This window comes from Neofelis nebulosa, chromosome 2 (genome assembly GCF_028018385.1).
Source record: "Neofelis nebulosa isolate mNeoNeb1 chromosome 2, mNeoNeb1.pri, whole genome shotgun sequence".
Classification (NCBI taxonomy): Eukaryota; Metazoa; Chordata; class Mammalia; order Carnivora; family Felidae; genus Neofelis; species Neofelis nebulosa.
The window spans coordinates 157258476-157284632 of record NC_080783.1 but is presented as its reverse complement, the minus strand read 5'-3'; the positions used below and the strand labels follow the sequence as shown (position 1 = coordinate 157284632).

The 26157-nt window shown below is 40.6% G+C and overlaps 2 protein-coding genes across 8 annotated transcripts in view; one reads left to right on the top strand and one right to left on the bottom strand.

The window, feature by feature from the left end:
• Positions 1–14468, top strand: part of AK5 (adenylate kinase 5) — a 264187-nt gene extending 249719 nt beyond the window's left edge. For all 3 annotated transcript variants that reach the window (XM_058716927.1, XM_058716926.1, XM_058716924.1), the window contains one exon: positions 13086–14468. In XM_058716927.1, coding sequence (XP_058572910.1) covers positions 13086–13154 — 69 coding nt within the window. In that variant the 3' untranslated portion in view covers positions 13155–14468. The remainder of the gene's footprint in view (positions 1–13085) is intronic.
• Positions 14469–18737: 4269 nt separating this feature from the next.
• Positions 18738–26157, bottom strand: part of ZZZ3 (zinc finger ZZ-type containing 3) — a 106710-nt gene continuing 99290 nt past the window's right edge. For all 5 annotated transcript variants that reach the window (XM_058716918.1, XM_058716920.1, XM_058716922.1 and 2 more), the window contains 3 exons: positions 23620–23754; positions 20322–20422; positions 18738–20017 (listed from right to left, as the gene is read on the bottom strand). In XM_058716918.1, coding sequence (XP_058572901.1) covers positions 19873–20017; positions 20322–20422; positions 23620–23754 — 381 coding nt within the window. In that variant the 3' untranslated portion in view covers positions 18738–19872. The remainder of the gene's footprint in view (positions 20018–20321; positions 20423–23619; positions 23755–26157) is intronic.

The following is a 26157-nucleotide window of genomic DNA, read 5'->3' as shown; positions in this document are numbered from 1 at the left end:
TGCCTGGGACTCCTCCCTGGGAACTGGGTGGGGGATAAGGTATTCCCAGAAGAGAAGGGCTTGTTGTAAGCTGGGAGAAACGCCAGAAATAGCTACCTCCAGTGGCATATGCAGAATTGTATAAACTGATACTTCAAACTTCTCTTTTTGCTAACTATAAAAGTAACAGCTACTTTTAAAAAAGAAATACACTTTAAAATCTAAGAGTATAAAGATAGGAATTCTCCCATCCAAAGATAACCTAACTAAGGAACATTTTGATATATTTCTTACATTTGTTTTACTCCACTTGTTTCATACTTTTTCTTCATGGTATAATCAGCCCAGATGAAGGCCATAGATGAAGAGGGCTTGATAACAGATGATAACTGTCCCTGGGCTATTTATTAGTCTTAATTTAAAAAAAAAAAAAAAAAGGGGCGCCTGGGTGGCGCAGTCGGTTAAGCATCCGACTTCAGCCAGGTCACGATCTCGCGGTCCGTGAGTTCGAGCCCCGCGTCAGGCTCTGGGCTGATGGCTCGGAGCCTGGAGCCTGTTTCCGATTCTGTGTCTCCCTCTCTCTCTGCCCCTCCCCCGTTCATGCTCTGTCTCTCTCTGTCCAAAAATAAATAAAAAACGTTGAAAAAAAAAAAAAAAATTTAAAAAAAAAAAAAAAAAAAAAAAAAAGGAGGGGCCGCCTGTGTGGCTCAGTCAGTTAAGCGTCTGACTCAATCTCTGCTCGGGTCATGATCTCACCATTCATGGGATCAGCCCTGTGTCCGGTTCCTCACTGACAGTGAGGAGCCTGCTTGGGATTCTGTCCCCCTCTCTCACTGCCCCTGTGCCACTCCCTCTCTCTCTCAAAATAAATAAATAAACTTAAAAAAAGAAAAAAAAAAGAGGCCAATGACTCATTACATATGCAGTTTTACAGATGCAGGAAATCGAGTTCCTTGGCAACTCTCTCTGCTTTTATAGAGGAGAAATTAAGTTTCTTGTTGGGCAATTTTTCTGCTACAGTGTCCCAACTTCATAAAGAGTTTAGCCATTTTTAGTAAGTCCTGAAATAGTGCAACACCCATTGTTGTTCTGGGTAGTCATCCAACCTAACAGGGGACTTCTTGTGAACCCAGAGATAAAGAATGAGAAATGCAGCTGCTGGCACTACCATGGAAGGAGTGGAGGCAGAAGGCACCTAAGGTCAGACTTCACCCCTTGATAACCCTTAATAGACTGGATCCCTAAGTGTGCAGTCTAACACAAGCAAAGGAAAACCCAAAATTACTTTTATACTTTGAATTCTCTGTACTTGAGTTCTTAAATTTTCCTTAAAGTTTATTTATTTTGAGAGAGAGAATGTGTGTGAGTTGGAGAGGAGCAGACAGAGAGGAAGAGAGAAAATCCCAAGCAGGCTCTGAGGTGTCAGCACAGACCCCAGCTTGGGGCTCGATCCCACAAACCATGAGATCATGACCTGAGCCGAGATCAAGAGTAAGAATCAGACCCTTAACTGACTGAGCCAGCCAGTGCCCCTTGAGTTCTTAATTTTGATTCTTCCTTCGGTTGGCTAAAATAACTCAAACTGGTTTTTAGTTCAATTTTTCTATGAACATCTGAGAATATTGCTTTAGTGGCTTTATACACACATATCAGTGTCACTGAATATAAAACTTTTAGGTCATGATATATTTCTATCAAAATGGAGAAAACATGCTCCACTGTTTTCAAGCATTTAGTGTTATGGAGGAAAAGGCATAGACAAATTCGGAAGTCAACTTTTTTCAGCTGGTATCTTTAAAGAGTTTTTTTTTTCAATTTTTCCATGTCATTCAAAACTTGTGTCCAGATATCAGTCTCACTTCACCGATTCCCACTGGCAGAGACACCTTCTTTTTGTTTGTTTAACTTGAGAGTTTGGGGTAATTATTGTTTGATTATTTTTTATGTACCTTATTCCTTTTTTCTCCTCAAAACTCCTCAAAAACATAAAATTCTTAGATCTCACTCTGTTCCTTCTATATTAGCTCTGTCCTAGAGAAATATAATGTGACCCATATATGCAATGTTAAGTTTTCTAGTAGCCATATTTTAAACACTAAAAAGAGGGGCACATGAGTGGCTCAGTCGGTTAAGCATCTGACTTGGGCTCAGCTCATGATCTCTTGGTTTGTGGTTCTGAGCCCCATGTCGGGCTGTGTGCTGACAGCTCACAGCCTGGACCCTGCTTCAGTTTCTGTGTCTCCCTCTCTCTCTGGCTCTCCCCAGGTTGTGCTCTGTCTTTCTCTCTCTCTCAAAAATGAATAAATGTTTTTTAAAAAATTTAAACAGGGAAAAGAAACGGGTGATGCTGATGTTGTTATCAAGTCTTTGAAATCCAGTGTGTATTTGAGCTGACAGCACAGCTCAGTTCAGAGTAGCCACACACCTCAAGTGCTCGAGAGCAACACATGGCAGTGATTTCTGCATTGGAGAGCACAGTTCTCAATCTATAACCCACTCTGTTGTTTTCATTTCTGTGGTCTTGACTTTCTAGGAAAAAACCCCAAATGTGTCTTCCACCATTCCGGTTCAGCTTTTCACACTATTGTTCCTGCTCCCTAGTTACCAGTATTTATCTTAATTCTCATGTGTGTTTTCTGTTTGCCCCGGCTCATTCTTTTCTTCTCATGCTGTTGCCTTTTCACCAAGCCTGTTCTCATTTCATGACTGCCTGCTCTTACTTCATAGCAGCCATGTCTTCTTACATACAGTTTAAACTAGCAGTAGTATCCATTAACTTTCCCTCCTGTGTGTTTGTATAGCACTGTTTCTTTCTCCATCTTTGTATTTATCATGCTTCATTATAATTACTTCTTTACATGTCTGTGGCCACCAATGGAAAGTAAATTCTGTAGTGGGAAGAATTAGGTCTGTCTCGTTCACACCTTTATCCCCAGAGTGTAGCATAATGTCTGGCACATGAGAAAAAAAAAAAAAAGTACTCAATAAATATTTATTGTTGAGTATTTAAAAAATTGTATTTAAAACTTTTCTAGTTTCTATATTATATGATTATCAGAGATCTTCTTTCCTTCTGAATCTCTGGAATAGTGTGCCCTTTGTCTGTTTCTAGTTTTTTTCCCCCCAGAAACCTCAGTTTGTTTAAGTTTACACATCCTCTATATTCTGATTATCTATCGCTGTGTAACAAGCCATTCCACAACTTAGTGGCATAAATCAACAGCCGTTACTTGATAGTTGTGGCTTCTGTGCTCCGGGAGTTTGGAAAAAGCACAGTAGGGATGGTACTTCTTGGCTCCATGGTATTTGGGGCTCAGCTGGGATGACTCAAACTGGGGGCTGCCACGGAGAGGGCTGCTATGTCCAATTCAAAGATGGAACCTCATTCACATGTCTGGTGCCTGAACCGGGCTGGCTTAGCTGGAACAGCCAGACACCTGCACATGACCTCTCTAGAACGGCTTGCACTTCTCACAGCACTGCTCCTGGGTTCCAAAGGGTGGTGCCCCAACGGGAGCCTCCAGTGAGTGAATATTCCCAAAGGCCAAGGCAGGAGCTGCAAGGCTTCTTCTGGCCACACCGAGATCACACAGCCTCACTTCTACTGCATTCTATTGGTTCTAAGAATGTCCCTAAGGCCAGCCCAGGTTCAAGGGGAAGGGGATTATAGTTCGTCTCTTAATGAGTGAGTAGCAAGGTCATATTCAGAAGAGTATGTGGGGGGGCGCCTGGTTGGCTCAGTCAGTTAAGCGGCCGACTTTGGCTCAGGTCATGATCTCGCGGTCCGTGAGTTCGAGCCCCGCGTCAGGCTCTGTGCTGACAGCTCGGAGCCTGGAGCCTGTTTCGGATTCTGTGTCTCCCTCTCTCTGACCCTCCCCCGTTCATGCTCTGTCTCTCTCTGTCTCAAAAATAAATAAACGTTAAAAAAAAATTAATTAAAAAAGAGTATGTGGGGTGGGAGATATTGTTGCAACCATCTTTGGAAACTATAATTTGCTATGTCCTTCAATTAGGAGGTGGGGTGGAAGGGAATCTCATGGCCCACATGATGTACAGGTGATTGTTAATCTCACTTTTTGTGTGCTTGAGGACCAGCGGCACTCAGGTCTGTTCCTGTTGGATCTCATGCTGGAAGGCACACTGGGGTGCATCAGGGAGGCTCACACCAAATGTGGGATTTGGGGGTTGAGGCGCGCTGAGCAGGGACCACTACCACCCCGAGATGCACTTGCTCCTATGCCTCTTCCTGCTTCCCCTCCTGCATCAGGATCCATCCTTTGGGACATGTTCCCCCCTCTCTCTTTAGTTGTTCTTTTGGTAATACAATCTTAAATTAGATTTAGAAAAAGATGTCCTGGTGGGACTTAGGGAGAACCGCTCTTGTCTTTGAAAGTCGTAACCACATAGCAGAATGGCAGATGCCGACTTTTCTGGTCATTTTCTAAGTCAGGAGCAGATTATGGAATCTAATTCCACTGGCAATAGGTAGCAATCCAAGTTTTCAGAATTCTGTAGCCATTCATCTTTTTCTGGGTCTCCATGGGTATTTTGGTGGGAAACTGGGAGAGGCTATAGCAAGGGGTGCTCACCAGATCCTATGCCCCAGGAGGTGAGAGGGGGTTTCTCTTCAGATTCTCTGAAGATCAAACAGACTAAGGAGAGAAAAGCATTAGCAGGTGATTCAGTGGTCCCAGCTGTGTTAAAACTGTCAAGTGTTCACATTGGTGGCTGGGATTAGGTTTATTTCAAAGGATTTTTTTAAATTACTAAAGTAATAAGTACTTAATATAATAAGCAAGGAGTAGAAGTATCTATGTGTATATGTGTGTATAAATGTATATATAAATAAAACAATTAGCAATGCCTTAATACCTCCAACCTTACTCCCCTCGAATACCCAGCATGAACAGTTTATTGTGTATCTTTCTACCTTCCCTCCCCAATCCTACTCTTCCTCCTCCTTGTCTCTCTGCCCCCCCCCCCCACACACACACACTCTCTCTCTCTCTCTCTCTCTCTCTCTCTTACTCTCTCATTCTCTGACCCCGACCAGTCTACTTTGTATAAATACACATACCCCATGGTGGAAAGTTCTGATTTCATGAAAATACTATCCTGTACACATTTCTCTGGAAGCCAAGACAGACGTCACAGTGTTTTCTTTTTAGTAGTCATGTAATATTCTATAACATGGATATCCTATAATTTGTTCAACCGGTTTGTTTCTAGTTTGGTTGTTTTGTCTACTACTAACAACTGTGCAGGAACTGGAACACCCTTATTTGGGCTTTTGTGTCTAGTAGGAGAGATTGTTGAGATATTTTAAGCGTCTTTTTTTAACCCATTCGTTTGCACTTCCTTCTCTCTCCATGTCCCCCTGAGAAGAGGTTTTTGAATGCAGAAAAGCTTCTGGACTTCTCAGTTCCTGGCTATTTGGCCTCTTCTATCAATGCCCCTCCTCCGCTGAGTTTGCTTCTCAGTTCTGAGTGTGAAGCGTGCCGGGTTCGGGCTGGAGCTGCCCTGGGTGAGTGCCAGTAGCAGCCTGGGTTTGGAGACAGCTCTCCATCCTGCTTGCCTGCCCAGTAAAAAGAGGTGCACAAAAGGGCAGGTGACTTCAAGGAGCCCCAAGGTTCTGTCCTCTCACCTGACAAATGAGGCATAAATCTTCCATCTGTCTCCCAGAGTCTTAAGAAACTCATTCTTCATTATTCTGCCTGACTAGTCTTCTCTCCACCCCCCCGTCCTTCCTGTCAGGCCTGCACTAGATTCCCCGCAAAGAGCTTTTGATTCAGTGCAATCTGCTTTGCTCCCCTGTGGTCCTGTTGAAATGAGTTGTGCTCAGTGCGTGTCTGCATCCTACCTCCCAGAACAGTAGGCAGAAGACAACTCCAGACCCCGTGCTCTTCTATTCACTTTCTTGATTTCCTTTCCCTGTGGTTGCTCCAGTCACATGGCAGGCTCTGCCTTTGGCCAGCTCAGGGCAGTCCATTCACTGGGCTTCACTTTAATTCACGTCTCCAGGAGCCCCGGCCGTGGATTCTAGAAGCCAACAGAAGACTGGGGCATCTCTGATGTCCAAGGCATGGTGGTTAATGCCAGGAATTCCGAGAGGAAAAGACACCCATGAAATTCTGCACCACAGCAAAGTGGTAAATATAGTAATAAGATTTACAGAATGTTCTGGGCCTTTGGGAGTACCGAACCTGGAAAGGTGAGGGCTTCAGAGAAAAGACGACATTTGAACAGGTCCTAAAGGATGAATACAAGTTCATAACAGACAGAAGAGAAGGAGACAAAGGCACTGACACCTGGAAGAGCCCAAGAATGTTAGCACAAGATGTAGCTAGTGCAGAGCCGATGAACAAAAGCAGTAACACACTAGACCAGAAAGCAAGGCTGAGGCAAGACCATGAAGGACCTGAATCCATTCATTCATTCCTCCTTCATTCAACAAATTTTCTAGCCCAGCATGGTCCAACAGAAATAGACATACATAGATTTAAAATTTCCTAGTAGTCACATTAACAAGAAAAAAATAAGTAGAACCAAATGAAATGAGCTCGAAAATAGATTTTATTGAACCTGATATATCCTAAGTCTTAGCTTCTCAACATGCCATCAATATAAAAATTATGAGATACTTTATTTTCTAATATGTCTTCAAAATCCAGTACTTAAGCATAACACAATTCAGATGCTAAATTTTCATCAGAAATAGATTGTATTTATATTCCATAAAATTTGTGGTTAAAATGGCAGATCTCACATACTCGAGTTGTTCCAATATATTTTTGAATTTTCTAATAAGGGAGTCCAAGTACCAGTTTTAAAAGTTAGATTAATTTTAACTACATAGCATTAAAAAGTCAGCTCCTCGGTTGTACTGGCTGCCTTTCAAGTGTTCAGAAGCCCCCTGTGGCTACTGCATTGGATAGTACAGTTCTAGACCATCTTAGAAAGTTCCAACTAAATACTGCTGGTATTTTAAACAGGGAAATGACTGATCAGATATGTTTTAGAATTTTGTGGATGTCTATGAAAAGAGCTGCCAGCCAAATTTAAACTTCAGACAAAATTGGGAGGAAGAGGAAAAAGAAGGAAAGATTTTAAATGCTTGTGCTTTGGAAAATCCTATGTACAGAGAAGCCATTAATATGCAGATTATAAATCAGCCTAAATTTTTTTTTTTTTTAACGTTTATTTTTGAGACAGAGAGAGACAGAGCATGAATGGGGGAGGGTCACAGAGAGAGGGAGACACAGAATCTGAAACAGGCTCCAGGCTCCAAGCTGTCAGCACAGAGCCCGACGCGGGGCTTGAACCCACGGACCCCTGAGATCATGACCTGAGCCAAAGTCGGACGCTTAACTGACCAAGCCACCCAGGCGCCCCGAAATCAGCCTAAAATTGTTGCTAACGCTCGTCCTAAAAGCTCTCTAAAGTAAAGGTATACATAGCCCTCTTGCTTGCTATGGCCTTGAGAATAAGGAGAAATCTGTGTCCCGACTGGATATGTGAATTGGAGGAAGCGTCATTTACATAACCCTAACTTTTGAAGAATGCATCCGGTGCTCGGCCCCAGACAGCACGCAGGTGCTGCATATTAAGGGCTTTGCCTTTGCGGAGCCTCGTCTGGTGGTGAGGGATCCCTGCGGTGTGAGGCTCCGTCTGGCTCAGAGGACAAGATGAAAAGAGTAAGAGGGTGGTGCACACAACAGTCGTAAACCAGTGGCAGCCTGGGTCAGTCTCAGAAGCCCCATGGCGCCAGTACATGAAAAACAAAACTAAAACTCCAGCCCTTTTTGTAACAGCGTGGGAAATTCAGGAGAAACACAACTAGACCTGGGCAGTGTTGGAACCAGCCGTTTTATGGTTTACAGATTCACTTCAGAGAATGAAAGAGAAGGAGTAGACAAAGCCTGCAATTCCTAAGGCAGTGTAACTACTTTCCTAATTTAGCAGTATGTTCTGCTGACTGCGGGAAATATTATCACTGACTGCTCTCCTTTGAGAAGTCAGGTGAAAACTCAGAAATTCAATCCTATTTCCTGTTCACTTGCTGGTAGCTTTTTTTTTCTTTTATTGTTAAAAAAAATACTTCCTCTACTGATCACTTATTGCAGCATTTTACATTAAGTCTTTGACTCAAAAAGATAGGTTCTTAAAGTCAAAAGCACATCCACTTATCTAGGTTTGAATTAAATGAAATACATTAAAGCTTCATACATTCTGACTCTGCTGATTCAGAATTGGGGGTCTTTTAAGTTTGCTCAATTACTGAGGAAGTCCCCTTCACACAAAACAGTCAGTTTACAGGACTCTTTTTCTTTTTCTTTTTTTTTAATGTTTATTTATTATTAAGAGACAGAGAGAGACAGAGCGTGAGCAGGGGAGGGGCAGAGACAGGGAGACACAGAATCTGAAACGGGCTCCAGGCTCTGAGCTGTCAGCTCGAACTCAAAAGCCATGAGATCATGACCTGAGCCGAAGTTGGACGCTTAACTGACTGAGCCACCCAGGCGCCCCATTTACAGGATTCTTATCTGTTCACTAAGGGTGTTAAACACTGGCACCCTGTTAGTGGATTTAAATTTGCTAAAGTTGTAAGCACTGAGAATGGTTTCTGTAACTTAAAATGCACTTAGTAAATTGGTTCTTTCCCATTTCTTTTGACTTACCCAGGAGTAACATGAAAATCTCTAAAAGTCCCTTATTGTTCTCTTAAAATATTCTCCGTGTGAGAATCCACTGAACAGGGGGACCAGAGACCTGCCACTAATGATGTCATGGACAGTGTAAACAATAAGCTAAGTGTTAATGGATCGCTACCTTCTTACCCATGCCCACTACATGGGGAAGGGAACCTGAGAGGGGCCAAGGAAAGTGAGTTAACAATCTTCCCTCCTTACAGGGTTTGATAAGGCAAGCGCAGGTTCAGCAGGGCAGCGAGCAGCAGCAGATTTGCTGAAAAGTGATGTTAGGAAGGCAGGCATTCCAAAGCATGTCTTGTACATGCAGGTTAAAGATAAGGCATTATGGGGCCAGAAAAAGGAACACAGTAATGACACCCATACAACATGGGTGAACCATGAAGACAGTGCTTAGTGAAAAATAAAAATTAAAAAAACCCATACACTATGTGATTCCATTTATAGAAAATGTCCAGAATAGGTGAATCTATGGAGGCACAACCTCCTCCCGACCTATTTTTCCAGCCTCCTGTTCTCCTTCCTCCAACTCAAGCATTTGCTCTGTCCCCAACAAAGACCCACTGATCCCTGAAAACTCCAGGTGCTTGCAGACTTCTATCCCTTTGCACATGCTGGTCTCTCCACAGAGAAGGCTCTCATTATCTTCAAATACATATCCACTCCAGGCTCAGCTTGACTGGCAACACCAAACTAAACTCAACAGTCCTGATGCCCACTGATGGGCGCCTGATCCCCACAAAAACGTGAACTGAGATTTGGAATAGCATAGAGTATCAGAGCTGGAACCGAACCTGGAGGTTACACGTCTGTTGTCAGTCCCTTTATAGAACAGAGGAGGAAACTGAGGCACCAGGAGGATGAATGTCTAGTCCGAGTCCTGAAGCCGACTGGGGATTAGTACAGGTATCATGGCTCCTACTACAGTGCTCTTTGCCTTGCACTTCAACCCTCCTGCAATTTTTTGACTAAGCAAACATTTATCAGCTTCTGTGTACCCGTTTGATTGTATCAACTAATACTTTAAAAACCCTTATGTAATTCCCATTATCATGTAACAGAATCTATAAGCCTCTTTATGATCAACACAGGCCTACCATTCCAGCTTCACTCCTTGTTGCCCCAACCAAATTCAGCCAAGCAGCCATTTTGAGCTGGTGGACATATTCTAATGTGGTCGGGAAGTTAAGGACTTTGGAGTCAGAGACCTTGGTTTCCACCAGGTCCCTGCCACTTACTTAGCTGTATGACCTTGGGAAATTTAACTCATTTTTCAGAGCCTCAGTTTTGTCATGTGTGAAATGGGGATAATATCTGTCCTCCCAAGATCACTGTCAGAATTACCTGTTTAAAAACCGCTTTTTTATGGAATGGAATGGAATGAGAGCCAGTGAGGAGGTGAGGGACTCAGGGAGGGAGGAAGAGAGCGAGCCAGGGAGGGGGCGAAGGAAGACTTCAGAGATGATGAGAGGGAGGGAAGAAGGAAGTGAGCTGGCAAGTAAGGGCGGAAGTGAAGCAAGACCAGAGGTAGAAAAACATTTTAATTAAAAATATTTTATTTAAAAATAAAAGCACTTATGCTTCTGTAGTGCTGCTGCTGCTCCTGCTGACGATGATTTTCCTCAGGAAACTCCCTGCCCTCCCAACATTGTGGAAGGTGTTCCTGTATCCACAGCTCCTGTGCTGGCCTCGAAACAGCATAAATTCCTGTCAATTCTTCATCTCTGTTCTTGAGCTGTGAGCTCTGAGAGAGGACGGTCATTTTGTCTTGTTCAGCTTGGTATCTCCAGCACATAATGTTAGCACCCAGGAAATGTTTGTTGGTTGAAAGAAGAGGAAGGAGAGGTAAAACAAGAGGCAAGGTGCCGTGAGGGACACACAGGGCAAAGCCGAAGTCTCTGCCCTCAGATGGAAAGCCTGTAGCCAGGGAGACAAGTTGCAGACTGCTGTCTTCGACTTTCCTAGAAGGAAGGGGTAGGACATGTTGGGGGAGGGTGCTTAAATTTTTTTTTAATTTTAATTTTTTCCTTATTGGGAGATGTATCACACACATGGTTATGCATAAAAGTCATATGTACAGTTTGGAGAATTATAAAACAAACACTGTGTAATCACCACACAGGCCCAGAAGTAGGAAAGAATGGCAGAGGCTCCCTGGGTCTCCCCAGTCACCTCCTCCATCCTCTCTCCAAGCAGGAGCCACTCCTGACTTTCATAATCATCTTCTTGCTTCTCTTTATGGTTTTATCACTTATGTATGGATCCCAAACCTACACGATGTAACTTTGCGTGTTCTTGGATATTACAGAACTTGAATTGCACTGCATGCATATTCTTTCAAGGCCTGCTTCTTTCCCTCACCACAACTTTGGGAGAGTCATCCCTGTTGTTCAACATAGAAGCTGTAGTGTTTCTTCCGTCACTATTCTAGTCCAGCGTGTGACTATGCCACAATTTATCCATCTACTGCTCATGGACTTGTGTGATTTTTCCAGCTTGGGGCTATTACAAACGACACTTCTAGAAACACTGTTGTACCTATTTTCTGGGATATTTAAATGTGGTTTTTTAGTTTTGGTGTTTTGTTTTTGAGAACTTATTCTATCTCTGGAATCTGTGAAGTCTCTAGTGTTGTGAAATCGAAACTAGTTTGTGCAAAGAAGGTAGACAAGATTGGAAGAAATCAGTGTGGTCCAAGATAACCCACAGGGAAATCATCTGGAGAATTTGTTAAATATGCAGATTAGACGGCCCAGCCCAACCGCAGAAATGAGGACCTGTGGAGATGAAGGTTGAGAGTTGCACCTCAGCAGGCTCGCTGCCCGCCCCTCCCGCGGGTCCCGTGGGTCACCAGGTCTCCTCTTCCTGTGCCTGGGACATACCTCGGTGATTGGTACGATGCTGGGTCACTTTTTTTTTTAATGTTTATTTTTGAGAGTGACAGTGTGAGGCGGGGAGGGGCAGAGAGAGAGGGAGACACAGAATCTGAAGCAGGCTGCAGGCTCTTGAGTGTGAGCACAGAGCCCAATACAGGGCTCCAACTCACGAACTGTGAGATCCTGACCTGAGCCGAAGTCAGACGCTTAACTGACGGAACCACCCAGGCATCCCCAACGTTGGGACATTTTGAGAGGGGAAGGGGTAGTTGTGCCTTAACACCCAGGAAGTCCGCTCCCTGCCGCCTCCTCTGCTGTTGGCTCCTCGCAGTGGTGTGCCAGTAACGTCTGAGGGGACTCTGCACTTAGAACACCCGCAAGTGGAGGTCCCAGCTTTCTTTTTCTCTACACGCCAGCCCCCCCCCACCTCGCCCATGACCCAAAGCCCTATGCCCATCCTGTCCAAATGCTCTAGAACACGGAAGTCTTTTAACTAATTCTAGTCTTTCCATGAGCCTTAATAATACTTTACCTCAACAAGGCACCTACGTTTCGTTGTTTTAAACCAATTTTTAGTTTTAAATTCACAGCAAAAAGTATAAAGTACAGAATTCTCATGTAGCCCTGTCCCCAGACACACACACGACCACCCCTACTAGCCACATCCCACACAATGGTAGGTTCATCGATGAAATCTACATCAATACATCATTCTCAACATTAGTCCGGTTTATGTTAGGGTTCACTCCTGGTGTTCACACCCTTGGATTTTGACAAATGTTTATTGACATGTATCCACCATTCACTACTGTAACAGTCCTCTTTTTCCCACCTAGTCATTCCTCTCTGGCCACAACCCAATCTTTTTACTGTCTCCGTAGTTTTGCCTTTTTGAGAATGTCGTATGGTATAGAGTCTTTCCAGATTGGCTTCTTTTAACCTCATAATAGGAATTGAAGTTTCCTCCAAGTCTGTTCATGGCTTAGTAATTCATTTCTTGTGAGCACTGAATAACATTCCACTGTCTGGATACCACAGTTTTTCCACTCACCTAATGAAATCTTAGTTGCTTCCAAGTTTTAACAATTATCAACAGAGCTCCTATAAACAATCCATGTGCAAGTTTTTATGTGGACGTTAAGTTTTCAGCTCCTTTGGGTAAATACCAAGAAGCACAATTCCTGGATTATATGGTAAGAATGTTTAATTTTGTAAGAAACTGCCAAACCGTCTTCCAAAGTGGCTGTACCATTTTGCATTCCCGTCAGCAAAGAATGAGTACTGTACCGCATCTTTACCGGCATTTGCTGATGCATTTTGGATTTTGTCCATTCTAATAGGTGTGCAGTGGTATCTCCTTGATGTTTTAATTTAGATAAACCTAGGGGTTTTTTTGTTTTTTAACAACCACTCACTTTTTTCTCTGTGGTTTGGGCGCCTAGAGCAGGCAATTCTTTTATTATTAAAAATGGTCTTATTTAACAAAGATTTTTTAAGACTTTCTTTTTCCCTTTAAATATAGGTAAATGCAGAGGGGACACCGGAGGAAGTTTTTCTTCAACTCTGCACAGCTATTGACTCTATTTTCTGAAGGCAAAAAAAGCATGCGCATCAAGGAGAGTGGAGACAGAAAAAATATTAAAAGGCTCATCCCTTAACACAATATTGTTTCAAGTTAAACCGTTTGTGTCCCCCATCCCCACCCACCCCACCCCAGATCCTAACATTGCTGTTTGCTTCTGAGCTTGACCTTTCCGAGAGGTGTCTGGAAATCATGCATGGTGTATTTGGTATTATCTAACCTCTTCTTCCTAATTCACACAGCCGTCCGCACCCCCAGCACGCACACTCTTCCGTCATATCAGCTGTGCCTCAGAGCTGCTAGCTAGTGTGTGAACAGAGCGTGGTGTTCAGTTGTGCCCTCAGGACCTGCTAGTCTGACCATTTGATTTCTCTGTCATCAAACAGGGGGTTAGCGCCCCCCTAATGCCCCATCACATTTTCCTTCCTCACCCCAAGATTTACATGCTGTTGCCTGATAAAGGGCCTTACCATGGGGCGGGGAGGCACCTGGGTACCTCCTCTAGTGGCTGTTTCCTCAAGTCTCATCCACTAGTAGCTCAGAGCCAGAGAGACTGGTCTGATAACTCCAACTGGTGATAAGAAATATGATTAAATTTGAAAATTTGATAAGTAAAACAATGTGAAATCGTATAGCTTTTCCAAGGCTGTAAAACCCAGACTAGTCACCAATAACATTTCTGCATTCATTTTTAGGAAACTGGCTACTACTTGGAATACTGTCATATGACAAAGAAAACAAATTGAATAAATTGTCTAACCTAATCTCTTTTACACCTGGTGGTGCATTTCAGCAATTATACATTAATACCAATGACCAAACATAACGTAAAGCATGAGGTGATTTGTTACTGCGTTCACTGGAATAATGTCAACTTATAGTTTTGATTTTATAAGATCGTGTATTTATTTATTACTGCCAAACAGAAAGTAACAGTAACAATACTGATGTGGGTGGGAGAGGCATGTCAGTACATGATGTTTAACAGATCCCAGTGCTGTGTTTCATACGGGCCTTTTCCAGGGCTGTGCAAACCTTATCATATCCATATGTAAAACTGTGCTTTACCCTGCTTCAAACCAGTGAGGTTTGGGTTCTCTTTTGTGTTATCAGTTGCCAAATCAGAGCTTCTTATATATTCTACTGGAATAACTGCATCTTCCATTCAGTCACTACAAATGACCATAGTTTCAGTTTGCATGCCGTTCTTTTCCCTTCAATGGTTGTGCCGATAAGGATCCAATTCTGGGACAGAATTGTATTTTTAAAGTCATTTTTTTTTCTTGAAATGGATATATGTACAAATAAAATAAATGGAACACAGCATAGCTCTTTTTCTATTTATTTGTAACTCACATCATTCTGGAAAGCACTTGAAGCCTTATTCCAAACAGAATTAGAAGCAAACACAGTTAATAGTTGAGATTTATGATATGCTCATATGGTTTTAATTTTGGCCGTAGATCAGTTCTGAGCTATTACATAGAGAATTCTCAGTGTACTCATGATACATGGTAATTTTTATGTTTCCTTTTGCCCTAGCAGTCATTCTTAAACAGAAATGTCAGTGTTTGCTAAAGAAGAAATTAAATTTCTTTGGTTACAATTATGCCTGTATTACCAAAAAGGGGCATGTTCCTTCAACTCACACAGTTATCAAGTACTTTATTACCACCCCAGTTGTCTCACTCTCTGTACGGGAGCACAAGGAGCATTTGAGCAAATTAGAATCAGAGGGTGAAAATGATCAGTTATGCCAAAAACACAGAATGACTCTTTGTAGGGATTAACATTCTTTAAACACATACCACATATTGGCAAACACAGTTCATGCCTACCACAGCTCGGACAGCTTGAGTACGGGATAGGAGACAACAGATGCCGTGACCTTTATGGCTGTAGCTGGCTGTCCTCTTGAAAAAAAAAAAGAATCAGCAGAGGTAAATAAATGGCTTTGCCCCTGAAGAGGATCTGGAGATGCAACAGACTGCTAAAACGTGTTACGGACGTGGATGGCTTGAAATGACATCACTACTTTAAAGTCACAGGATTTTAAAGCAGGAAAGGATCTTAGAGGTCTCTGCCCAGCAGAAGCTCTTGTGTGTATGTGAAAAACATCAGAACACAATCCAAACTCCTTTACAATGGTCTACATTCAAGGCCTCACCTGCTCTGCCTCTGTACCCTGTATCACCCCATCAACTACATTCTCCTCTTGCTCGTTTGGCTCAAGCTACACGGGCCCTCTTAATGTTGCCTGAACAAGCCAAGATCTCTGCTGGATCAGACCCTTGTTGTTGCTATCCCGCCTCTTCCTCCAGGTTATCAACAGGCCGATTCCCTCACTCCGTCCAGGTCTCATCGAGCGTTCTTTGATTATTTCATCTAAAATGACAGTCTGGTCCTCATTCTTCCACCATTTTTCTTCAAACGTTATTTTCTTCACAACATTTATCTCTGCCTAACTTTATGTAATATTTTATATTTATGTGTTTACTGGTGCTCTTCTGCATTAGACCATAAGGCTCTAGAAGGGCAAAGCTTTATACCCTCCATCCCGCACACAATTATTAAAAGCTAACACTTATATCCTCTGAAACTTGGTTATTTCATCTGTACAGTGGACATAATAGTAAGCAACCTCACAGAGGGGTTGCAAGTATTCAACAAGTTAGTAATACATGTAAATCATTTACTAGTTCCTAGAGTTCAATAAAAGGTGGTTCTTTGTCAATATTTGTTGAGTGCCTCACTTTCACAATTGGGACTGGGACCCAGAATTTCCACTCCAGTGCCCTTTCACTCTAAAAACATGGCAGAGAATCAAGGTCTACAGCCTAACTGGGAACCCAGAGGAAACCATAATCTTCTCAGCCACCCAGGCTTGAACAACATCCTCCAGATAAGATAGGACACAATTCTTCAATACTCTCAGAGCCCTGTAAAGATCTCCTGAGGCAGGCCCCCAAAGGGCCCCACGTAGGCACTCACAGACACACTCAGACATACGTGGTCTCTCCTACCTTTCTGGAGAAAAAATATAACTCATCAAAACACTGATTATACTAGTACTAAATATTTATTAGAAATCTAAGAGCCAGGCAGGCCACAGGGACACAGATAGGGATGGTCTTTGTCCTTATGGAGCTAAATGGGATACCACTTCTCAAAAATTCATTTAATTGGCTACACGAAAAACAAGTTAAAAAAAAAAAAAAGGTATTTTTTTTCTGGGATTCTATCAACAGGTTATTTTCATAAGGTTAAAAAATAAAAATACTTTACAACCTAAAAGGTCAATGCCTCTATAATCTCTGTGGAGGAAAAAACTACTTGTTATCTGGAAAAAAACAAAAAAAACAAGTACTTCCAATTCCATCCAGTGCAACTAGAACAATGGCTTTCAAAATCTGTTACCTACATTAAGAAATACAGTTTATATAGCATGCCATAGTAATAACTAAAAGAAGACTTTCACAAAACAGTATTTATCCTTACTACCTGTGATATGCTATTTTCTTGGAAAAAAAAAAATGTTCTTCATATCTCAGTACACTGTTGTCTTCTGTACTGTAATTTAAACACAAGGGGAAAGGGAAGGAAACTGGGTAAGGCATACTATTAGGTTAAGTGAGAGGCACCAAACATGCATGGAAACAAATTCTGTCTCAGGCAGGAGACTTTGCCTAAAGCCTCAAGATCACATGTTTGCTGTCAAATTAGAATAGGTAAGTTATACGTCTGGGTGGTTTTCTAGAACTCAGTGCTGTCTTCCCATCCAAGGATCTGCTTCCTATTCTGTACCATGAACCTGGACCTGTCCTCAGGTCTGTGGCTCTAGGAACCATGCCACACCAGGGAAAAAGAGTGAAAAACAACCCCCACACACTTCCATCTCCAAACCTTAGTGATGCCTGACACAAAGGGAATGTTCTTGCTCCATAAATTGGGTAGTGACTCTGCAGCAATCTGTCTAGGTTAAAATCTAAGCAGGACCACTTTGCTAACCATATGACCTTGGGCAAGTTATTTAACCTCTCTGGCTAGATCTCCTCATATGAAAACAGGTTAACAAATGCACCTTTCTCGTAAGGTTGCGAGAATTAAATCTGCTACTATATGCTGGCTTGGCTCATAGTAAGCACTTACTCAGTTTTGCGCTTATTATTAGTGCACACCACACCAATCAAAGCCGCCTCTGCCTAAACCTTAAAGCAGTGGTTTTAGGTGTCACTAAAAGTTCCTTCAGTTCTTATCAAACAACTTGAACATAATATTTCAGGAAATACATCTGACCTACATCTGACCTACCACTTAATATGCAAGGCTTTCACAAGTAGGTCTATGTTGTCTCTTAAGGCCAATACTTCTCTGTAGGAGATCCAAGGACTACTTGTAAAAGACAGCCCTGCCTATTCCTGCAGTCCGCCAATTAAAACACCACCACCATATTACTACTCATGCTACTACTACCACTGCTACTATTACCATATAGGGCCTTTTTAAGCCAGGAGGACTACTTGCCTGCAGGTGAAAAATGCAAAATTAACACATCTTCACTCAAGCAGAAAATAATCCTCTTTGCCACTCAAAGTTCTCAAAATCTTTGTTCTTGGAAAATACAGTTAAGTGGATTTATTTTGTGTATTGTTTACATCAGAATTGTATCACACACAGCCCTCTTCCAAAGCATACTTTATGGGATTTTTGAATAAACCTGAATGGTCCCCCCCCAATAATCAGTATTATTTCTATACAAACACAGAAGTTACTACCAAGTGCTGCTGTCTTGCTGCAAGAAGGCAGATTTCCTAGCATATATCAGTTAACATTTAATATCAAAATGCCCAAACGTTAACAACTCCTTCTTCTTCCCCCCAACTACTGATTCCAGGGTAAGAAGTAAAGCTCAAGTCCATTTCCTGTTCTTCCTGATGCAATATATTTTATCAACATCAGTAATCTTTAGTCAATATATTACTTTAAAATTCTCATATTTCTATACTTAAAATAACATTACTTTTCTCAGTTAAAAAAATTCAAGGTATGATTTTAGTACCCTACAACGTATTGAAGGAGTATTAAATAACGTTCCCTTGACTTAAAATCGGAAAAAACAGGGGACTTAGTCCAAAAATTAGGTGAGTATAATACTTAATCTTAGAATACTTATGTGATCTCTTCCAAGAGTCAATAATAATTGCCAGTGATAGAGTGATTTTCAAAAACCATCTGTTTAAATTAAACACGTGAAGAGGCTTACTTTCATCTAAAAGAATTAAGAGTAAAATTTTTCAGCCCGAGTATAGTTTTCACATCTGGACATTAATAATAGCCTTTTTAACCATGGTGTGTGTTCTTTTTGTAACCTAGTTTAATTAGTGTCTCAGCACACACTGAGTGAAAAGATTACCATCTTCTCTCAGAGCTTCTCAAGTTCATTTCCATAATACTATATAGTCCTTACTCTTTTTCAAGGACAGAAAGGTAAAACAACCCCCTAAAAAAAAATTTTTTTTTTTTGGTTTTAACACTAGTAAAACAAATCCAAAATCTAACCAAAAAGGAAGTCACAACAAGCATTCTATAATATAAACAGACAGTATCCACATAGTTTATTTCTCACAGTTCTCCTGACAAATGAACATTATTCAAGAACATACTGTATACACAGATAAGAAGAAACATACAAAATGTTTTAAATGATGCACAACAAAATCCAGCAGTATAAAAGAATGCATGTGAACTCTTGCTCACTGCGCAGACTAAATTTAATCACTTGTTTAAATAGTAATAAAAATACAATCTTTTATGGATCTTGTGCAGACTACAAAAGAGGGAAATTATTACCATATATATGATTTTTATATTAGGCAGTTTTCTTTGATGAGTTGCACTGACAACTCCAAATACAGAGGCAGAAGGCTGTGTATTTTAAAGGAATTAATGTTGTGAATTAGAGACTTTACACAGTTACTACCACTGGCACTTTTCACCATAGTTTGTACACATCACATGATCATCTTATATAACATTACATTTAAAAAATATATCTGAGCGACAATTTTATAACATTCACACACCATGAGCTGGTCAAGGAAGCAATGCCACAGTGCCTCCTGTAGTGCTTCGCTGTTGGTAATAAGGACAGTTCATTGTGGTTAAAAGAAATTAGACATCAATATGGTTAAGCAGCTCCGATTTACTAAAGGCCATCAGTGGCCACCACTGGGACAGTGAGTTCTTTTAAAGTGTTTATCCTAGAAGCAAACACCATCATTGGTTAAAACTTTGTCTAAGAAGTCAGCTTCTGTGCCGAAAACTATTTTCACAAAACTGAAAGCTACTAAACTGTTTTAATATAAATACTTTGTCTTCTCATTATCCTATTTATGACCGAGTTCTTTGAAACCTTTGGAATTTACTCTCTTTAATGTGTGCTCTCGTTTCCATCTCACCCATTTAATATCACCACCTAAAAGGCTTTAAGGTGGTGGTGAGAAATTCACCAGGGAAACCCTTTGCTCACCAGGAATGCTCGGCTGCTGAACAGTGATCTAGAGCCACAACGGTGCAGAGCTGGACTTGACAAGAACACTCAGGAAGCTGTCATGCTGTGAGTGTCATTTCAGGGAAAGCAGAGAATCTTTCCAAACTGTGCACATAATTCACAATGATACCATTGCTATGTGTTGAAGAGGACTAGTATACGATGTTCTCTTCCATGTCATCTGTTTGCTGGAAAGTAGTTTGGGTCAAGGTAATTATAACTGGTGCCCTGGGACACACAGTAGTCTCTGTCTAAGAATGTCTCTGACCTATAAACAGGTTCTAATTGGTGATCTTCCTTGTGAATATCTGTTTCATGTAGGCTGCAAAGAAAACACACACACAAACACACACACACAGACACATCAATACACGGCACTGGATGCATTTTGGAGTAGATATTATAAAACTTCCTCACAGTTCCACTTCTTTAATCCACCAAAATCTCTAACGGAAACTTACTTGAGATGTGGTATAATTAAAGAAAATTTCTTAATTGCCTACAACAACAAAGCTTAACCCACTAAATGTGGTCATTTTCCAAGTAGTTTGGAAATCAAATTCACTAGTGGCTGAAAAGCTCTTTACTTGTCAAAACTGAAGACCTAATATGAAGAAAACACTTACCAGTCTGAACAAGAATCACAGAAATCCAAAGACATTTCTGGAGGACAATCCTGGCAGTGCCACCGAACACCCTGGATAGGTTCTATGCCACAGTTATCGCACTAGAAAAGTTTCAGAGAGAAAAATATTAAGCTACATTTTTCCAAAACCTTTTTTTCCTGCTGGGAAACAAAGGATGTACACAAAACACCTCTCTCCCCAAGGAACTAGACAGTAATATAACACGAAAATGGTTGTAAATTAGATATAATTTCTAGCAAACTAGCACAAATTTCATTCATTCAAGATGAATGTGCAGGTGAGTGACAGGTACATTATAATAACCAAGGGATAACCTTCAATATGCTCCACTTTACTTTAAAAAAAATTTTTTTTAATTTTAATTCCAGTAAAGATACAGTTCTATTAGTTTCAGGTGTACAATATAGTGATTCAACAATTCTATACATTACTTACTCAATGCTCATCATGGTAAGTGTACTTACTACTTTAATTGACTTTTTAACATTTTAAGTAGGGGGTGCCTAGGTGGCTCAGCCAATTAAGCGTCTGACTCTTGATTTCAGCTCAGGTCGGGATCTCACGGTTCGTGGGATGGAGCCCTGCATCAGGCTCTGAGCTGACAGCTTGGAGCCTACTTAAGATTCTCTCTCGGGATGCCTAGATGACTCAGTCGGTTGAGTGACCGACTTTGGCTCAGGTCATGATCTCACGGTTTGTGAGTTCGAGCCTCATCTCAGGCTCTGTGCTGACAGCTCAGAGCCTGGAGCCTGCTTCAGATTCTGTGTCTCCCTCTCTCTCTGCCCCTCCCCCACTCATGCTCTGTCTCTGTCTCAGAAATAAACATTCAAAAAAAAATTCTCTCTCCCTCTCTGCCCCTCCCCCATTCATGCTTGCTTGTTGCTCCAAAATAAACTCCTTTTAAAAAGTAAATAAAAAAAAAATAAAATAAAAAAAAAAAAATAAAAAAAAAATAAAAAGTAAATAAAATTTCAAGTAAACCATTTGCAAATTTAGACATTTGAGTGTTAATAACTATTTATTTTTTAAGTTTATTTATTTATTTTGAGAGAGACAGCGTGAGGAAGAGGCAGAGAGAGAAACCCAACCTGGTATCCTGCTCTCAGGAGGGCCCAAAGGGGGCTCAATCCCACGAACAGTGAGATCATGACCTGGGCCAAAGTCAAGTATTGGACCCTTAACTGAGCCACTCAGGTGCCCCAATAACTATTTAAAGGTACCTCAGACCAATGTATAATGACTGTGATTGAGAACCACTGACTTAATACCATAGTTAAAACTGTATAATTACAGAACTACTTAACAAGCTATCATTACCAAACCCAAGAGAACACAAAATTCTCTCTAAACTTTTATCTTACTGAATTATTCTTCAAAGCCTGAAGAAGCCTAATTACTAATGCCCATAACAAAGAAAAGGCAGATCTACCTCCTTCTTAGTGTGGTGGCATTGTGGTAGCCCTCAGTGTCTTCGGGACAATTTTGGAAATAAATCTCATTTCTAGTTTCTTTGATCATCAGACCAACTAGAGTGACTGACAGGTTAGTAAACAAGCCACAGCTGGGTCTTAGGGCAAATTTTGAGAAGTGGAGAGTTTCCTCTTGAAAGGCCAGAGATACCAATTAGGAAAATTTCTAATGGAGAAGCAAGGTCATGGAAAGATCAAGAGGAAAAATCATTTAATATAGTATGGCTAATGGCCATACTAGAGAATGAGAGGTATAATTTTAAGTTTCTGTTTATCAGTCACAGCACGCATCAGTATTTTTATGTATACCACTACCAGCAAACCTATATCTCATGGTCTCAGTTTTACTTCCTCCAATCTCACCAAGTACAGCCAATTCTAAAGTCCAAAGGTTCTCAAACTTGTCAATCTCTCTCAATTTCCATAGCCACCAATCAAACCTCAGACATTCTCATCTTTGGTCTAAATTACCAAAAGAATTTCTAACCAGTCACCCTGCCTCTAGCTTTGCTTTCTTCTTTCCATTCTCCATACTAAGTCCAGAATTATCTTTTTCTCCTTCACCTATTTTTTTTCAACTACATAAATAACATACATGAACACATTACTGTTTACAAAATTTAACAATACAGCTGTCAGAGATTATCCACTCTAAACCCACTGCCTTCTCCAAGGTTATCTATACTAATAGTGTAAGTAACTGGAATGATTTTTCTGAAATGCAAATTTCATGTTACTGTCTACTTAAGATTCTTCAATGGTTCCCTAACCTCGTAAAGAAAGTTTAAACTCCTCAGTAAATCTCAAAGGCACCTTAATAGCAGCACTACTCTCTGATATGTTCTCTAGCCATAGTCAACTATGTTTACTAATTTAATTTCTCTAAATTCCTTATGAGACGAAAACAGAATAAGGACAGAAACCAAGTTCATCTTGTTTACTAATGAATCCCTAGCAGTTAAGCAAAGTGCCTGGAACATAATGGGTATTTCAAAATTTTGTGGACTGAATGGATGTATTTCTAGTAGCCTGAATGGCGAAAAGAAATTTCTCATCTATGAACAAGAGCAACAGCTCCAATGGATCAAAGGATAAAGAAAATGTGAAACACACACACACACACACTGGAATATTATTCAGTCCTAAAACAAAAAGAAATCCTCCATTTGTGATAACATGGATGAGAAAGTGGAGGACATTATCCTAAGTAAAATAAGCCACAGAAGTTAACAAGTGCCATATAATCTCACTTATGAATGAAATGAAAAACTCAAACTCAGAAGCAGAGGGTAGAACAGTGGTTGCCAGGGGCTGCGAGGTGGGAGAAATGAGGAGATGTTAGTCTAAGGATACAAATTTTCAATTGTAAGAGAAATCAGTTCTGGAGGTCTAATGGACAGCATGGGATTAATAATATGGTACTGTATACTTGAAATTTGCTAAGAGAGTACACTTAAGTTTTCTCACCACACACACACACACAAGAAAAAGGTAACTATGTGAGGTGATGTTTTTACACCTTAATATTTTGTACACTTTAAATATATACAATGTTTGTCAGTTATATCTCAGTAAAACTGAGAATAAGAAAAATAGCTAGACAAAAACACCTCATATTTTACCTCAAAATATAGATACCCGTCCTACTGAGATCAGAAACTGTAGCACACTACTTTATATAAATGAACAGGACTAGAGCTAAACTTACTTTTATCTGTATGCTGGGAAGTCTGGAATTTAAAGCTGCAGAAACTACTTTAAATCTCTCTTATCACCCTTCCAAAAATTAAATGAATAGTAGAATTTACCTTGAAGCCCACATGTTGTACAAATCCACTTTCAGCTTGCATCTGCTGGAGTTTCTGCTTCTTTAACTTTTTAAACTGTAATAGTTCCTTATATTCAGGTAAATTCCTATACATAATAGGAATACTTTCTTCATCCTAATAACAAAACAGAAAACAAAAACATCTGATAATCAAAATGAACTAACAGGGGGTGCCTGGGTGGCTCAGTTGGTTGAGCGTCCGACTTCAGCTTGGGTCATGATCTCGTAATTTGTGGGTTGGCCCCCATGTCGGGCTGTGTGCTGACAGCTCAGAGCCTGGAGCCTGCTTTGGATTCTGTGTCTCCCTCTCTCTCTGCCCCTCTCCTGCTCACGCTCTATCTCTCTCTCTCAAAAACAAATAAACATGAAAAAATCATTAAAAAAAAAAAAAGAACAGTAAGAAATACTGACACAGAATATTTTTCTACTAATAAAATATTTTTCACTTTTAAGATACTTTACCTTATAGGGCTGACAGAAAATTAGTGTTGCTATTAGCGACATTTTAGACTAACACTTTTGGAGGGCTTCTTTTTTTTTTTTTTTTTAATTTTTTTTTCAATGTTTTTTATTTATTTTTGGGACAGAGAGAGACAGAGCATGAGCGGGGGAGGGGCAGAGAGAGAGGGAGACACAGAATCGGAAACAGGCTCCAGGCTCCGAGCCATCGGCCCAGAGCCCGACGCGGGGCTCGAACTCACAGACCGCAAGATCGTGACCTGGCTGAAGTCGGACGCTTAACCGACTGCGCCACCCAGGCGCCCCTTGGAGGGCTTCTTAATGCAACAGTAATATTGAACTGTACAAAGTACCAGGGGATGATTCCTACCTCTGTCATACACTAATGCAGACTCAACCCTATCCCAACACATTCATGGCTCCTTGTGATACTCTTTATAATCGACTTCTACCTCATCTGCAGGAAGCTCCTCTTCTCTAAAAGATTTTTTATGCTTTCTCAAGTAAATATCACATTTTCTTAACAAAGAGCAAACCACTTTTTGCTCTGTATACTCCCAATAATCAAGGCAGGACATTCCTGTCTTACCCAAGGGGATAAACTAAATTATGAAGACGATCATTTAGGAGACTATAAAAAATGAATACTACAACTATAGAAATATACATGAAGCTGAAGTTGACAGATGAATCACTAACTGCTTCCTACCTATTCCCCCAATTTATTTGTGCTCTGCCATCAATGATCCATTTCTTTCCTTCATGACCTCATGATCCCATGGTCACTAATATCTACAATGCTCCTGAAAGCATCTCCAATTCACTGACCCCATCCATAGTCTATCAATCCTGGTCCAGATAACTCCTACCCCTCCCATTCCTCTTGCTCTCATATTAGGTATTATTAACAACAATGTTTATTTTATGCCAAGGAAACCGGTGTCTATAAAAATAACATTTACCCAAGGTCACATAATTAATCAGTTATGGAGTCAGGTGATTTGAACCCAGATTTGTCTGAATATTTAGTAACTCCTCATACACTCAGCAGCCTAAGGCCTAAATCTAAGAGCTACCCTTAATTTTTCACTGTCATATCTAATCCAACAAAATTGGTCACTACTTAACACTTTCTTAAATTTTTCAAATTGGTCCTCTATAGTATCACTCCTTCCTCCAGCTCCACCATGATTTAAAATCTCCCAATGACTTCCTAACTGTCTACAGAGTCAAGTCCAAAGTCTTCAGCTGAATAAAAGATTGTTTATAATCTCATGCTTCACTTACCTTATCTCCCACCATCTTTCACTCAAGTTCCTGTCAACTAAAGATGTTAAATTACAGCTACTGTCTTTCTATATCAGCACTGAAAATGACATTAAGTAATGTAATAAATATCTAACACTAATAAATGTAATGTGACTTAACTAGTTAAATAATGTGATAAGGAATTTTATAGTGAAATTTATTAAATTCAGATATTTTAAGCAAATACAAAGAGTAGAAACTATGCCAAATTTTTTAATTTGCATTTTAAGTCTAAGGATACTATTAAATTTGGCCAACAAGACTAAGTAAAGTTAAATCACCACACAACTAGTAGGATGGCTACTATCAAAAGAAAAGAAAACAAAACAAAACAGAAAATAACAAGTGTTGATAAGGATATAGAGAAACTGAAACCCTAGTGCACTGCTGGGGAGTATGTAACATGTTGCAGCCACTATAGAAAATAGTATGGCGGTTTCTCAAAAAATTAAATGTAGAATTAACATATGGATCTAGCAATTCCATTTCTGGGTCTACACCCAAAAGAACTGAATGCAGGGACTCGAACAGGAATTGGTACATCTATGTTCATAGCAGCATTATTCACAATAGCCACAAAGTGAAAGCAAACCAAGTGTCCAATGAGATGAATAGATAAAATGTGGTATACACATACCATGAAATATTATTCAGCCTTAAAAAGGAAGGAAAGAGTGACACATGTTACAAGGTAGATGAATCTTGAATACATTATGGCAAGTGATGAAAGGCAGTCACAAAAGGACAGAAC